This window comes from Oncorhynchus kisutch, unplaced genomic scaffold, assembly GCF_002021735.2.
Source record: "Oncorhynchus kisutch isolate 150728-3 unplaced genomic scaffold, Okis_V2 scaffold721, whole genome shotgun sequence".
Lineage (NCBI taxonomy): Eukaryota > Metazoa > Chordata > Actinopteri > Salmoniformes > Salmonidae > Oncorhynchus > Oncorhynchus kisutch.
In genome coordinates, this window is record NW_022262666.1 from 52,501 (window position 1) to 65,000 (window position 12,500).

At 44.2% G+C, this 12,500-nt stretch overlaps 1 protein-coding gene across 1 annotated transcript in view; it reads left to right on the forward strand.

Annotated features, from left to right (window-relative positions):
• The window catches only part of LOC109885960 (annexin A5-like), a 55,042-nt gene that overhangs the window by 6,841 nt on the left and 35,701 nt on the right, over positions 1 to 12,500 (forward strand). The window contains exons 3-8 of the mRNA XM_031815988.1: positions 5,133 to 5,217; positions 5,308 to 5,402; positions 5,764 to 5,877; positions 5,962 to 6,052; positions 6,168 to 6,247; positions 8,135 to 8,185. Of these exons, the coding sequence (XP_031671848.1) occupies positions 5,133 to 5,217; positions 5,308 to 5,402; positions 5,764 to 5,877; positions 5,962 to 6,052; positions 6,168 to 6,247; positions 8,135 to 8,185 (516 nt within the window). The remainder of the gene's footprint in view (positions 1 to 5,132; positions 5,218 to 5,307; positions 5,403 to 5,763; positions 5,878 to 5,961; positions 6,053 to 6,167; positions 6,248 to 8,134; positions 8,186 to 12,500) is intronic.

A 12,500-nucleotide genomic window follows, 5' to 3' on the forward strand; every position in this document is an offset into this window, starting at 1 on the left:
TGGCCCCCCCTCAGTTAGCAGAGGCGTAGTGGCCCCTCCCTCAGTTAGCAGAGGCGTAGTGGCCCCTCCCTCATTTAGCAGAGGCGTAGTGGCCCCTCCCTCAGTTAGCAGAGGCGTAGTGGCCCCTCCCTCAGTTAGCAGAGGCGTAGTGGCCCCTCCCTCAGTTAGCAGAGGCGTAGTGGCCCCTCCCTCAGTTAGCAGAGGCGTAGTGGCCCCTCCCTCAGTTAGCAGAGGCGTAGTGGCCCCTCCCTCAGTTAGCAGGTGATGCGGAACGCCACGTGAAGTGTGGCGTTCCGCAGGGCAGCTCTCCAGGCCCTTTTACTCTTTTCTATTTTTACTAATGACCTGCCACTGGCATTAAACACAGCATGTGTGTCTATGTATGCTGATGATTCAACCATATACGCATCAGCAACCACAGCTAATGAAGTCACTGAAACCCTTAACAAAGAGTTGCAGTCTGTTTTGGAATGGGTGGCCAGGAAATAAACTGGTCCTGAACATCTCTAAAACTAAGAGCATTGTATTTGGTACAAATCATTCCTTAAGTTCTAGACCTACACTTCAACTATGACAGACAAAATGAGAAAAAAAAATCCAGAAAATCACATTGTAGGATTTTTAATGAATTTATTTGCAAATTATGGTGGAAAATAAGTATTTGGTCACCTACAAACATGCAAGATTTCTGGCTCTCACAGACCTGTAACTTCTTCTTTAAGAGTCTCCTCTGTCCTCAACTCGTTACCTGTATTAATGGCACCTGTTTGAACTTATCAGTATAAAAGACACCTCTCCACAACCTCAAACAGTCACACTCCAAACTCCACTATGGCCAAGACCAAAGAGCTGTCAAAGGACACCAGAAACAAAAATTGTAGACCTGCACCAGGCTGGGAAGACCGAATCTGCAATAGGTAAGCAGCTTGGTTTGAAGAAATCAACTGTGGGAGCAATTATTAGGACATGGAAGACATACAAGACCACTGATAATCTCCCTCGATCTGGGGCTCCACGCAAGATCTCACCCCGTGGGGTCAAAATGATCACAAGAACGATGAGCAAAAATCCCAGAACCACACGGGGGGACCTAGTGAATGACCTGCAGAGAGCTGGGACCAAAGTAACAAAGCCTACCATCAGTAACACACTACGCCGCCAGGGACTCAAATCCTGCAGTGCCAGACGTGTCCCCCTGCTTAAGCCAGTACATGTCCAGGCCCGTCTGAAGTTTGCTAGAGAGCATTTGGATGATCCAGAAGAAGATTGGGAGAATGTCATATGGTCAGATGAAACCAAAATATAACTTTTTTGGTAAAAACTCAACTTGGAGGACAAAGAATGCTGAGTTGCATCCAAAGAACACCAGACCTACTGTGAAGCATGGTGGTGGAAACATCATGCTTTGGGGCTGTTTTTCTGCAAAGGGACCAGGACGACTGATCCGTGTAAAGGAAAGAATGAATGAGGCCATGCATCGTGAGATTGAGTGAAAGCCTCCTTCCATCAGCAAGGGCATTGAAGATGAAACGTGGCTGGGTCTTTCAGCATGACAATGATCCCAAACACACCGCCCGGGCAACGAAGGAGTGGCTTTGTAAGAAGCATTTCAAGGTCCTGGAGGGGCCTAGCCAGTCTCCAGATCTCAACCCCATAGAAAATCTTTGGAGGGAGTTGAAAGTCCGTGTTGCCCAGCAACAGCCCCAAAACATCACTGCTCTAGAGGAGATCTGCATGGAGGAATGGGCCAAAATACCAGCAACAGTGAATGAAAACCTTGTAAAGACTTACAGAAAACGTTTGACCTCTGTCATTGCCAACAAAGGGTATATAACAAAGTATTGAGATAAACTTTTGTTATTGACCAAATACTTATTTTCCACCATAATTTGCAAATAAATTCATAAAAAATCCTACAATGTGATTTTTCAGGATTTTTTTTTTTCTTAATTTTGTCTGTCATAGTTGAAGTGTACCTATGATGAAAATTACAGGCCTCTCTCATCTTTTTAAGTGGGAGAACTTGCACAATTTGTGACTGACTAAATACTTTTTTGCCCCACTGTACATACATACATACATACATACATAGATACATACATACATACATACAGTGGGGCAAAAAAAGTATTTAGTCAGCCACCAATTGTGCAAGTTCGATGGTAGAGGCAGTAGGGAAGACCAGGGATGTTCTCTGTTTAGTGAGTCCTCCAGATCAGAGGCAGTAGAGCTGACCAGGGATGTTCTCTGTATAGTGAGTCCTCCAGATCAGAGGCAGTAGAGCTGACCAGGGACGTTCTCTGTTTAGTGAGTCCTCCAGATCAGAGGCAGTAGGGATGACCAGGGATGTTCTCTGTTTAGTGAGTCCTCCAGATCAGAGGCAGTAGAGATGACCAGGGATGTTCTCTGTTTAGTGAGTCCTCCAGATCAGAGGCAGTAGAGCTGACCAGGGATGTTCTCTGTTTAGTGAGTCCTCCAGATCAGAGGCAGTAGAGCTGACCAGGGATGTTCTCTGTTTAGTGAGTCCTCCAGATCAGAGGCAGTAGAGATGACCAGGGATGTTCTCTGTTTAGTGAGTCCTCCAGATCAGAGGCAGTAGAGCTGACCAGGGATGCTCTCTGTTTAGTGAGTCCTCCAGATCAGAGGCAGTAGAGATGACCAGGGATGTTCTCTGTTTAGTGAGTCCTCCAGATCAGAGGCAGTAGAGCTGACCAGGGATGTTCTCTGTTTAGTGAGTCCTCCAGATCAGAGGCAGTAGAGCTGACCAGGGATGTTCTCTGTTTAGTGAGTCCTCCAGATCAGAGGCAGTAGGGATGACCAGGGATGTTCTCTGTTTAGTGAGTCCTCCAGATCAGAGGCAGTAGAGCTGACCAGGGATGTTCTCTGTTTAGTGAGTCCTCCAGATCAGAGGCAGTAGGGATGACCAGGGATGTTCTCTGTTTAGTGAGTCCTCCAGATCAGAGGCAGTAGGGATGACCAGGGATGTTCTCTGTTTAGTGAGTCCTCCAGACCAGAGGCAGTAGGGATGACCAGGGATGTTCTCTGTTTAGTGAGTCCTCCAGATCAGAGGCAGTAGGGATGACCAGGGACGTTCTCTGTTTAGTGAGTCCTCCAGATCAGAGGCAGTAGGGAAGACCAGGGATGTTCTCTGTTTAGTGAGTCCTCCAGATCAGAGGCAGTAGGGATGACCAGGGACGTTCTCTGTTTAGTGAGTCCTCCAGATCAGAGGCAGTAGAGATGACCAGGGATGTTCTCTGTTTAGTGAGTCCTCCAGATCAGAGGCAGTAGAGCTGACCAGGGATGTTCTCTGTTTAGTGAGTCCTCCAGATCAGAGGCAGTAGAGATGACCAGGGATGTTCTCTGTTTAGTGAGTCCTCCAGATCAGAGGCAGTAGAGCTGACCAGGGATGTTCTCTTGACGAGAGCGAATTAGACCATGTTGCTGTCCTGATAAGCATTCAAAATGTAACTAGTACTTTTGGGTGTCAGGAACAATGGAAGGAGTAAAAAGGTATATATATTTTTTTTTTGCGATGTAGGAAAGTAAAAGTTGTCAAAAATGTAAATAGTATAGATACTCAAATGCCTGAAGTACTTTACACCACTGGGTGTTTCTGTTTATTATATTACATTTGCACAAATTCCTAAAAACCTGTTTTTGTTTTTTCATTCTGGAGTCCTGTGTGGAGATTTGAATGTCATCCGTTTTAGAGGCTGAAACGTAACAACATGGGGGAAAGTCAAGGGGTCTGAATAGTTTCTGCCTGGATTATAAACAATATGAACTGGGCCTGTTGTTTTGGTTCCTTCCTTCCTGTCTGGCTGCTCTGCACCTCTCCTGTTGGTCCCACTAGCCTCTCCATTACAATCCAATCAGCTGCTGTGTGTGGAGGATGTTTTTGGGCTCTGACAGACAGAATCCTGGACTCTGTTGTGTTCGCCTCACTCCAGAAACATTCCGTGGTTCCCCTCCCTAAACAACAATGTTCCCAAAACCACCAGCGTCAGCTAACAACAGTGACCTTAGACTGCACTACCTCACTACCTCCTGTTAGCTGAGGGGAGGAGCCAGTCATATGTGTTTTTTTATTTTTTTATTTTACCTTTATTTAACCAGGCAAGTCAGTTAAGAACAAATTCTTATTTTCAATGACGGCCTGGGAACAGTGGGTTAACTGCCTGTTCAGGGGCAGAACGACAGATTTGTACCTTGTCAGTTCGGGGGTTTGAACTCGCAACCTTCCGGTTACTAGTCCAACACTCTAACCACTAGGCTACGCTGCCGGTCATGTGAAATCCATTAGGACTTCATTCATTTATTTCAATTGACTGATTTCTTTATATGACCTGCGTTTTTATATATTTGTTCAGTATACATTACCCACAGTCCTCTCTGGTCTACCCTGAACCACATTACCCACAGTCCTCTCTGGCCTACCCTGAACTACATTACCCACAGTCCTCTCTGGTCTACCCTGAACTACATTACCCACAGTCCTCTCTGGTCTACCCTGAACTGCATTACCACAGTCCTCTCTGGTCTACCCTGAACTACATTACCCACAGTCCTCTCTGGTCTACCCGGAACTACATTACCCACAGTCCTCTCTGGTCTACCCCGAACTACATTACCCACAGTCCTCTCCGGTCTACCCTGAACTACATTACCCACAGTCCTCTCTGGTCTACCCTGAACTGCATTACCCACAGTCCTCTCTGGTCTACCCTGAACTACATTACCCACAGTCCTCTCTGGTCTACCCTGAACTACATTACCCACAGTCCTCTCTGGTCTTCCCTGAACCACATTACCCACAGTCCTCTCTGGTCTACCCTGAACTACATTACCCACAGTCATCTCTGGCCTACCCTGAACTACATTACCCACAGTCATCTCTGGCCTACCCTGAACTACATTACCCACAGTCCTCTCTGGTCTACCCTGAACTACATGTCCCACAGTCCTCTCTGGTCTACCCTGAACTACATTACCCACAGTCCTATCTGGTCTACCCTGAACTACATTACCCACAGTCCTCTCTGGTCTACCCGGAACTACTTTACCCACAGTCCTCTCTGGTCTACCCTGAACTACATTACCCACAGTCCTCCTATGTGTCTGGTCTCTGATAGGCTGGTCGAGGCAGTGTGAGAGCCAGTGGAAACTTCAACGCCAACCAAGATGCAGAGATACTCTACAAGGCCATGAAGGGACTGGGTCAGTGGTGTGTGTGGTCTGAATGTGATGCAAATTGAGGGAGTAACCATGGCACCAAAGATTTGACTATGGTGTTTGTTGTTGCCATAGGAACCGATGAGGATTCCATCATGAAGTTGTTGACGTCTCGTAGCAACAGCCAGAGACAGCAGATCAAAGCTGCATACAAGACCCTGCATGGCAAGGTCAGAACACAACCACAATATAACCACAATACAACCACAACCACAATATAACCACAATACAACCACAACCACAATACCCTGTAATGACATCTGTGACCCTGTGCATATGAACAATAAACTCCTCTAATGTAATCTACAACCACAATACAACCTTAACACAATCATCCCTCTACCTTTCTCTCTCTCTCCCTCCCTCCCTCCTCCTGTCTCTCCTCTCCTCTCCTCTCCTCTCCTCTCCTCTCCTCTCCTCTCCTCTCCTCTCCTCTCCTCTCCTCTCCTCTCCTCTCCTCTCCTCTCCTCTCCTCTCCTCTCCTCTCCTCTCCTCTCCTCTCCTCTCCTCTCCTCTCTCCCCCCTCTCCAGGACCTGGTAGGTGATCTGCAGGGTGAACTGGGGGGAACGTTTGAGACTCTGGTAGTGGCTCTAATGACTCCGCCCATCCTCTACGATGTGACATCACTACGGAATGCCATCAAGGTATTTGACCCAGGACTAGTGATGTCATATCCTGTGAGTGACGGTGTGATGTCATAGTGACTGTGTGTTGATGTCACGGTGTAGGGGGCGGGGACCGATGAGAAGGTGCTGATTGAGATCCTGTCTTCTAGAACGGCCCAGCAGATTAAGGACATCACTGCTGCCTATCGCCAGGGTAACACACACACACTGCTGCCTACCGCCAGGGTAACACACACACACACACAGACACACTGACTCACTAATTGTGTGTGTGTGTGTGTGTGTGTGTGTGTGTGTTCGTGTTCCAGAGTTTGATGCAGAACTAGAGGAGGATGTAACAGGAGACACGTCAGGTCACTTCAGGAGACTGCTGGTCATCCTGCTACAGGTGAGGGGTCAGAGGTCAGGAAGGAGAGTTGTATGGCATTGAAGCTTGCCTGGAGGGTTGTTAACACAGTGTCCAAAGAAGGACCGGAAGTATACACAAGTATACATATAGATGTGTGGGACATAGATCTGGTATATATAGATGTGTGGGACATAGATCTGGTATATATAGATGCGTGGCACATAGATCTGGTATATATAGATGTGTGGGACATAGATCTGGTATATATAGATGTGTGGGACATAGATCTGGTATATATAGATGTGTGGGACATAGATCTGGTATATATAGATGTGTGGGACATAGATCTGGTGTATATAGATGCGTGGGACATAGATCTGGTATATATAGATGTGTGGGACATAGATCTGGTATATATAGATGTGTGGGACATAGATCTGGTATATATAGATGCGTGGGACATAGATCTGGTATATATAGATGTGTGGGACATAGATCTGGTATATATAGATGTGTGGGACATAGATCTGGTATATATAGATGTGTGGGACATAGATCTGGTATATATAGATGTGTGGGACATAGATCTGGTATATATAGATGTGTGGGACATAGATCTGGTATATATAGATGTGTGGGACATAGATCTGGTATATATAGATGCGTGGGACATAGATCTGGTATATATAGATGTGTGGGACAGATATCTGGTATATATAGATGTGTGGGACATAGATCTGGTATATATAGATGTGTGGGACATAGATCTGGTATATATAGATGCGTGGGACAGAGATCTGGTATATATAGATGTGTGGGACATAGATCTGGTATATATAGATGTGTGGGACAGAGATCTGGTATATATAGATGCGTGGGACAGAGATCTGGTATATATAGATGTGTGGGACATAGATCTGGTATATATAGATGTGTGGGACATAGATCTACTCATTCCAGGGTTTTCTTTACTATTTTCTACATTGAAGAATAATGTAAACAATGTAGACATCACAACTATGAAATAACACATATGGAATCATGTAGTAACTAAAAACTAAACAAAAAAATACATTTGAGATTCTTCAAAGTAGCCACCCTTTGCTTTGATGACAGCTTTGCACCGGTCTAATGTCCATTGCTCGTGTTTCTTGGCCCCAAGCAAGTCTCTTCTTCTTATTGGTGTCCTTTAGTAGTAGTTTCTTTGCTGCAATTCGACCATGAAGGTCTGATACACGCAGTCTCCTCTGAACAGTTGATGTTGAGATGTGTCTGTTACTTGAACTCTGTGAAGCATTTATTTGGGCTGCAATCTGAGGCTGGTAATGATCTTATCCTCTGCAGCAGAGGTAACTCTGGGTCTTCATTTCCTGTGGTGGTCCTCATGAGAGCCAGTTCCATCATAGCGCTTGATGGTTTTTTGCGACTGAACTTGAAACTTTTGAAGTTCTTGAAATGTTCCGGATTGACTGACCTTCATGTCTTAAAGTAATGATGGACTCTCGTTTCTCTTTGCTTATTTGAGCTGTTCTTGCCATAATAAGGACTTGGCCCTATTTGGTCAAATAGTATCTTCTGTCAACCACCCCTACCTTGTCAAAACACAACTGATTGACTGAAATGCTTTAAGAAGGAAAGAAATACCACAAATGAACTTTTAAGAAGGCACACCTGTTAATTAAAATGCATTCCAGGTGACTACCTCATGAAGCTGGTTGAGAGAATGTCAAGAGTGTGCAAAGCTGTCGAAGCAAAGGGTGGCTACTTTGAAGAATCTCAAATATATTTTGATTTGTTTAACACTTTGAATGAGTAGGTGTGTCCAAACTTTTCCCTGGTACTGTAGATGTGTAGGACATAGATCTGACATGTGGGATATAGATGTGTGGGACATAGATCTGACAGATCTGCTCTCTCTCCTCTCAGGCCAGCAGACAGCAGGGGGTACAGGAGGGGAACATAGAGGCTGACGCACAGGTAAGAGAGTGTGTGTGAGTGAGAGAGAATCACATGTCTATCTCTGAAATATGTGATAGTAATCAGATTTACTTCTCAGTCACAATGACTTCTTTGACTTGTGTTCTGCTCAGGGGTGTGTGACAAAGTGTCTGTGTGTGACGGTTATGTGTGTGTAGAATAACACACAGCCACCCCTTGTGTAAGTGTGTGTGTGTTGGTGTGTGAGAGAGACACAGAAGATGTGTTGATAGTGATACCCAGTGTTGAATGCTGCCATCTAGTGGTCATACTGAGATAGTGGTCATACTGAGACAGAAGGTGTGTTGATAGTGATACCCAGTGTTGAATGCTGCCATCTAGTGGTCATACTGAGACAGAAGGTGTGTTGATAGTGATTTTTTAAAATTTATTTTACCTTTATTTAACTAGGCAAGATCAGTTAAGAACAAATTCTTATTTTCAATGACGGCCTAGGAACAGTGGGTTAACTGCCTGTTCAGGGGCAGAACGACAGATTTGTACCTTGTCAGCTCGGGGGTTTGAACTTGCAACCTTCCGGTTACAAGTCCAACGCTCTAACCACTAGGCTACCCTGCCGCCCCGTGATACCCAGTGTTGAATGCTGCCATCTAGTGGTCATACTGAGACAGAAGGTATGTTGATAGGTTTCATACCAGTTCAATACAACAGGTTTCATACCAGTTCAATACAACAGGTTTCTTACCAGTTCAATACAACAGGTTTCTTACCAGTTCAATACAACAGGTTTCATACCAGTTCAATACAACAGGTTTCATACCAGTTCAATACAACAGGTTTCATTTCATACCAGTTCAATACAACAGGTTTCATACCAGTTCAATACAACAGGTTTCATACCAGTTCAATACAACAGGTTTCATACCAGTTCAATACAACAGGTTTCATACCAGTTCAATACAACAGGTTTCATACCAGTTCAATACAACAGTCTAAAGGAAAAGTAGGCCTTAGAAAAAGCATTCCATATTTTGTAAGCTATTTTCAGGGCTCTCCAGAGATGTTCCATCGGGTTCAAGTCCGGGCTCTGGCTGGGCCACTCAAGGACATTCAGAGACTTGTCCCGAAGCCACTCCTGCGTTGTCTTGGCTGTGTACTTAGGTCGTTGTCCTGTTGGAAGGTGAACCTTCACCCCAGTCTGAGGTTGTGAGCACTCTGGAGCAGGTTTTCATCAAGGATCTCTCTGTACTTTGCTCTGTTATTCTTTGCCTCAATCCAGACTAGTCTCCCAGTCCCTGCTGCTGATAACATCCCCACAGCATGATGCTGCCACCACCATGCTTCACCGTAGGGATGGTGCCAGGTTTCCTCCAGATGTGACGCTTGGCATTCAGGCCGAGGAGATCAATCTTGGTTTCATCAGACCAGATAATCTTGTTTCTCATGGTCTGAGAGTCCTTTACGTGCCTTTTGGCAAACTCCAAGTGGGCTGTCATGCCTTTTACTGGGAGTGGCTTCTGTCTGGCCACTCTACCACGAAGACCTGTAGAGATGGTTGTCCTTCTGGAAGGTTCTCTTATCTCCACAGAGGAACTCTGGAGCTCTGTCAGTGACCATCATGTGCTTGGTCACCTCCCTGACCAAGGCCCTTCTCCCCTGATAGCTCAGTTTGGCCGGGTGGCCAGCTCTAGGAAGAGTCTTGGTGGTTCCAAACTTCTTCCATTTAAAAATGATGGAGGCCACTGTGTTCTTGGGGACCTTCAATGCTGCAGGAATGTTTTGGTACCCTTCCCCAGATCTGTGCCTCGACACAATCCTGTCTCCGATTCCTTCGACCTCATTGCTTGGTTTTTGCTCTGACATGCACTGTCAACTGTGGGACCTTTATATAGACAGGTGTGTGCCTTTCCAAATCATGTCCAATCAATTGAATTTACCACAGTTGGACTCCAATCAAGTTGTAGAAACATCAAGGATGATCAATGGAAACAGGATGCACCTGAGTCTCATAGCAAAGGGTCTGAATACTGATGTAAATAATGTAATATTTATTTGTAATAAACATTTCTAAACTGTTTTTACGCTTTGTCATTACGGGGTATTGTGATGTCATTACGGGGTATTGTGATGTCATTATGGGGTATTGTGATGTCATTATGGGGTATTGTGATGTCATTAACTGTAAAGTAACAAAATGTGTAAAAGTCAAGGGGTCTGAATACTTTCCGAAGGCACTGTATATCTTGATTAGATAATTATTCAGCCCCCTGAGATAATTATTCAGCCCCACCTGTTAGAAACACCGTTGGCAGCAAATACAGCTGTTAATATTTCTGGGTACAACTCACACCTGAGTAAGGGATTGTACAATATTTGCCCATTTATTCTTAAAAAAATTATTCAAGCACTGACAAGTTGCTTGTTGATTATTGCTAGACAATCATTTTCATGTCTTGCCATAGACTTACTTTGGATTGAAACTCTAACTAGGCCACTCCGGAACATTCACTGTCTTCTTGGTAAGCATCTCCAGTGTAGATTTGGCCTTGTGTTTTAGGTTATTGTCCTGCTGAAAGGTGAATTAATGTCCGAGTGTCTGTTGGAAAGCAGACTGAACCAGGTTTTCCTCAAGGATTTTGCCTGTGCTTAGCTCTATTCCATTTATTTTTATCCTAAAAACTCCCTAGTCTTTGCCGATGACAAGCAGACCCTTAACATGATGCAGCCACCACCATGTTTGGAAATATGAAGTGGTACTCAGTGATGTGTTGTGTTGCTTTTGCCCCAAACATAACGCTTTGTATTCATGACAAAAAGTTCATTTCTTTGTGAATTTTATTGCAGTTTTACTTTAGTGACTTGTTGCAAACAGGATGCCTGTTTTGGAATATTACTTTAGTGCCTTGTTGCAAACAGGATGCATGTTTTGGAACATTACTTTAGTGCCTTGTTGCAAACAGGATGCCTGTTTTGGAACATTACTTTAGTGCCTTGTTGCAAACAGGATGCCTGTTTTGGAACATTACTTTAGTGCCTTGTTGCAAACAGGATGCCTGTTTTGGAACATTACTTTAGTGCCTTGTTGCAAACAGGATGCCTGTTTTGGAACATTACTTTAGTGCCTTGTTGCAAACAGGATGCCTGTTTTGGAACATTACTTCAGTGCCTTGTTGCAAACAGGATGCCTGTTTTGGAACATTACTTCAGTGCCTTGTTGCAAACAGGATGCCTGTTTTGGAACATTACTTTAGTGCCTTGTTGCAAACAGGATGCCTGTTTTGGAACATTACTTTAGTGCCTTGTTGCAAACAGGATGCCTGTTTTGGAACATTACTTTAGTGCCTTGTTGCAAACAGGATGCCTGTTTTGGAACATTACTTTAGTGCCTTATTGCAAACAGGATGCCTGTTTTGGAACATTACTTTAGTGCCTTGTTGCAAACAGGATGCCTGTTTTGGAACATTACTTTAGTGCCTTGTTGCAAACAGGATGCCTGTTTTGGAACATTACTTTAGTGCCTTGTTGCAAACAGGATGCCTGTTTTGGAACATTACTTTAGTGCCTTGTTGCAAACAGGATGCCTGTTTTGGAATATGTTTATTCTGTACAGGCTTCCTTCTTTTCACTCTGTCATTAGGTTAGTATTGTGGAGTAACTACAATGTTGTTGATCCATCCTCAGTTTTCTCCCATCACAGCCATTAAACTCTGTTGCTGTTTTAAAGTCACCATTGGCCTCATGGTGAAATCTCTGGGAGGTTTCCTTCCTCTCCGGTAACTGAGTTAGGAAGGACACCTGTATCTTGGTAGTGACTGGGAGTATTGATACACTGAGTTAGGAAGGACGCCTGTATCTTTGTAGTGACTGGGAGTATTGATACACTGAGTTAGGAAGGACGCCTGTATCTTTGTAGTGACTGGGAGTATTGATACACCAGCCAAAGTGTAATTAATAAATTCACCATGCTCAAAGGGATTATCAGCATCAGTTTTTTTTAAAACATTTTTACCCATCTACCAATAGGAGCCCTTCTTTGCAAGGCATTGGAAAACCTCTCTGGTTTTTGTCGTTTTTGTGGTTGAATCTGTGCTTGAAATGATCTACTCGCTTGAGGGACCTTACAGATAATTGTATGTGTGGAGATGAGGCAGTCATTAAAATAGCATGTTAAACACTATTATTGCACACAGAATGAGTCCATGACACTTATCATGTGATGTTATACATATTTTTGCTCCTGAAGTTATTTAGGAGTTGAATACATATTGACAGAATTTTTTCAGTTTTTCATTTATGATTAATTTCAAAAAAAAAATCTACTTTGACATTATGGGGTAATGTGAGAACTGGGTTT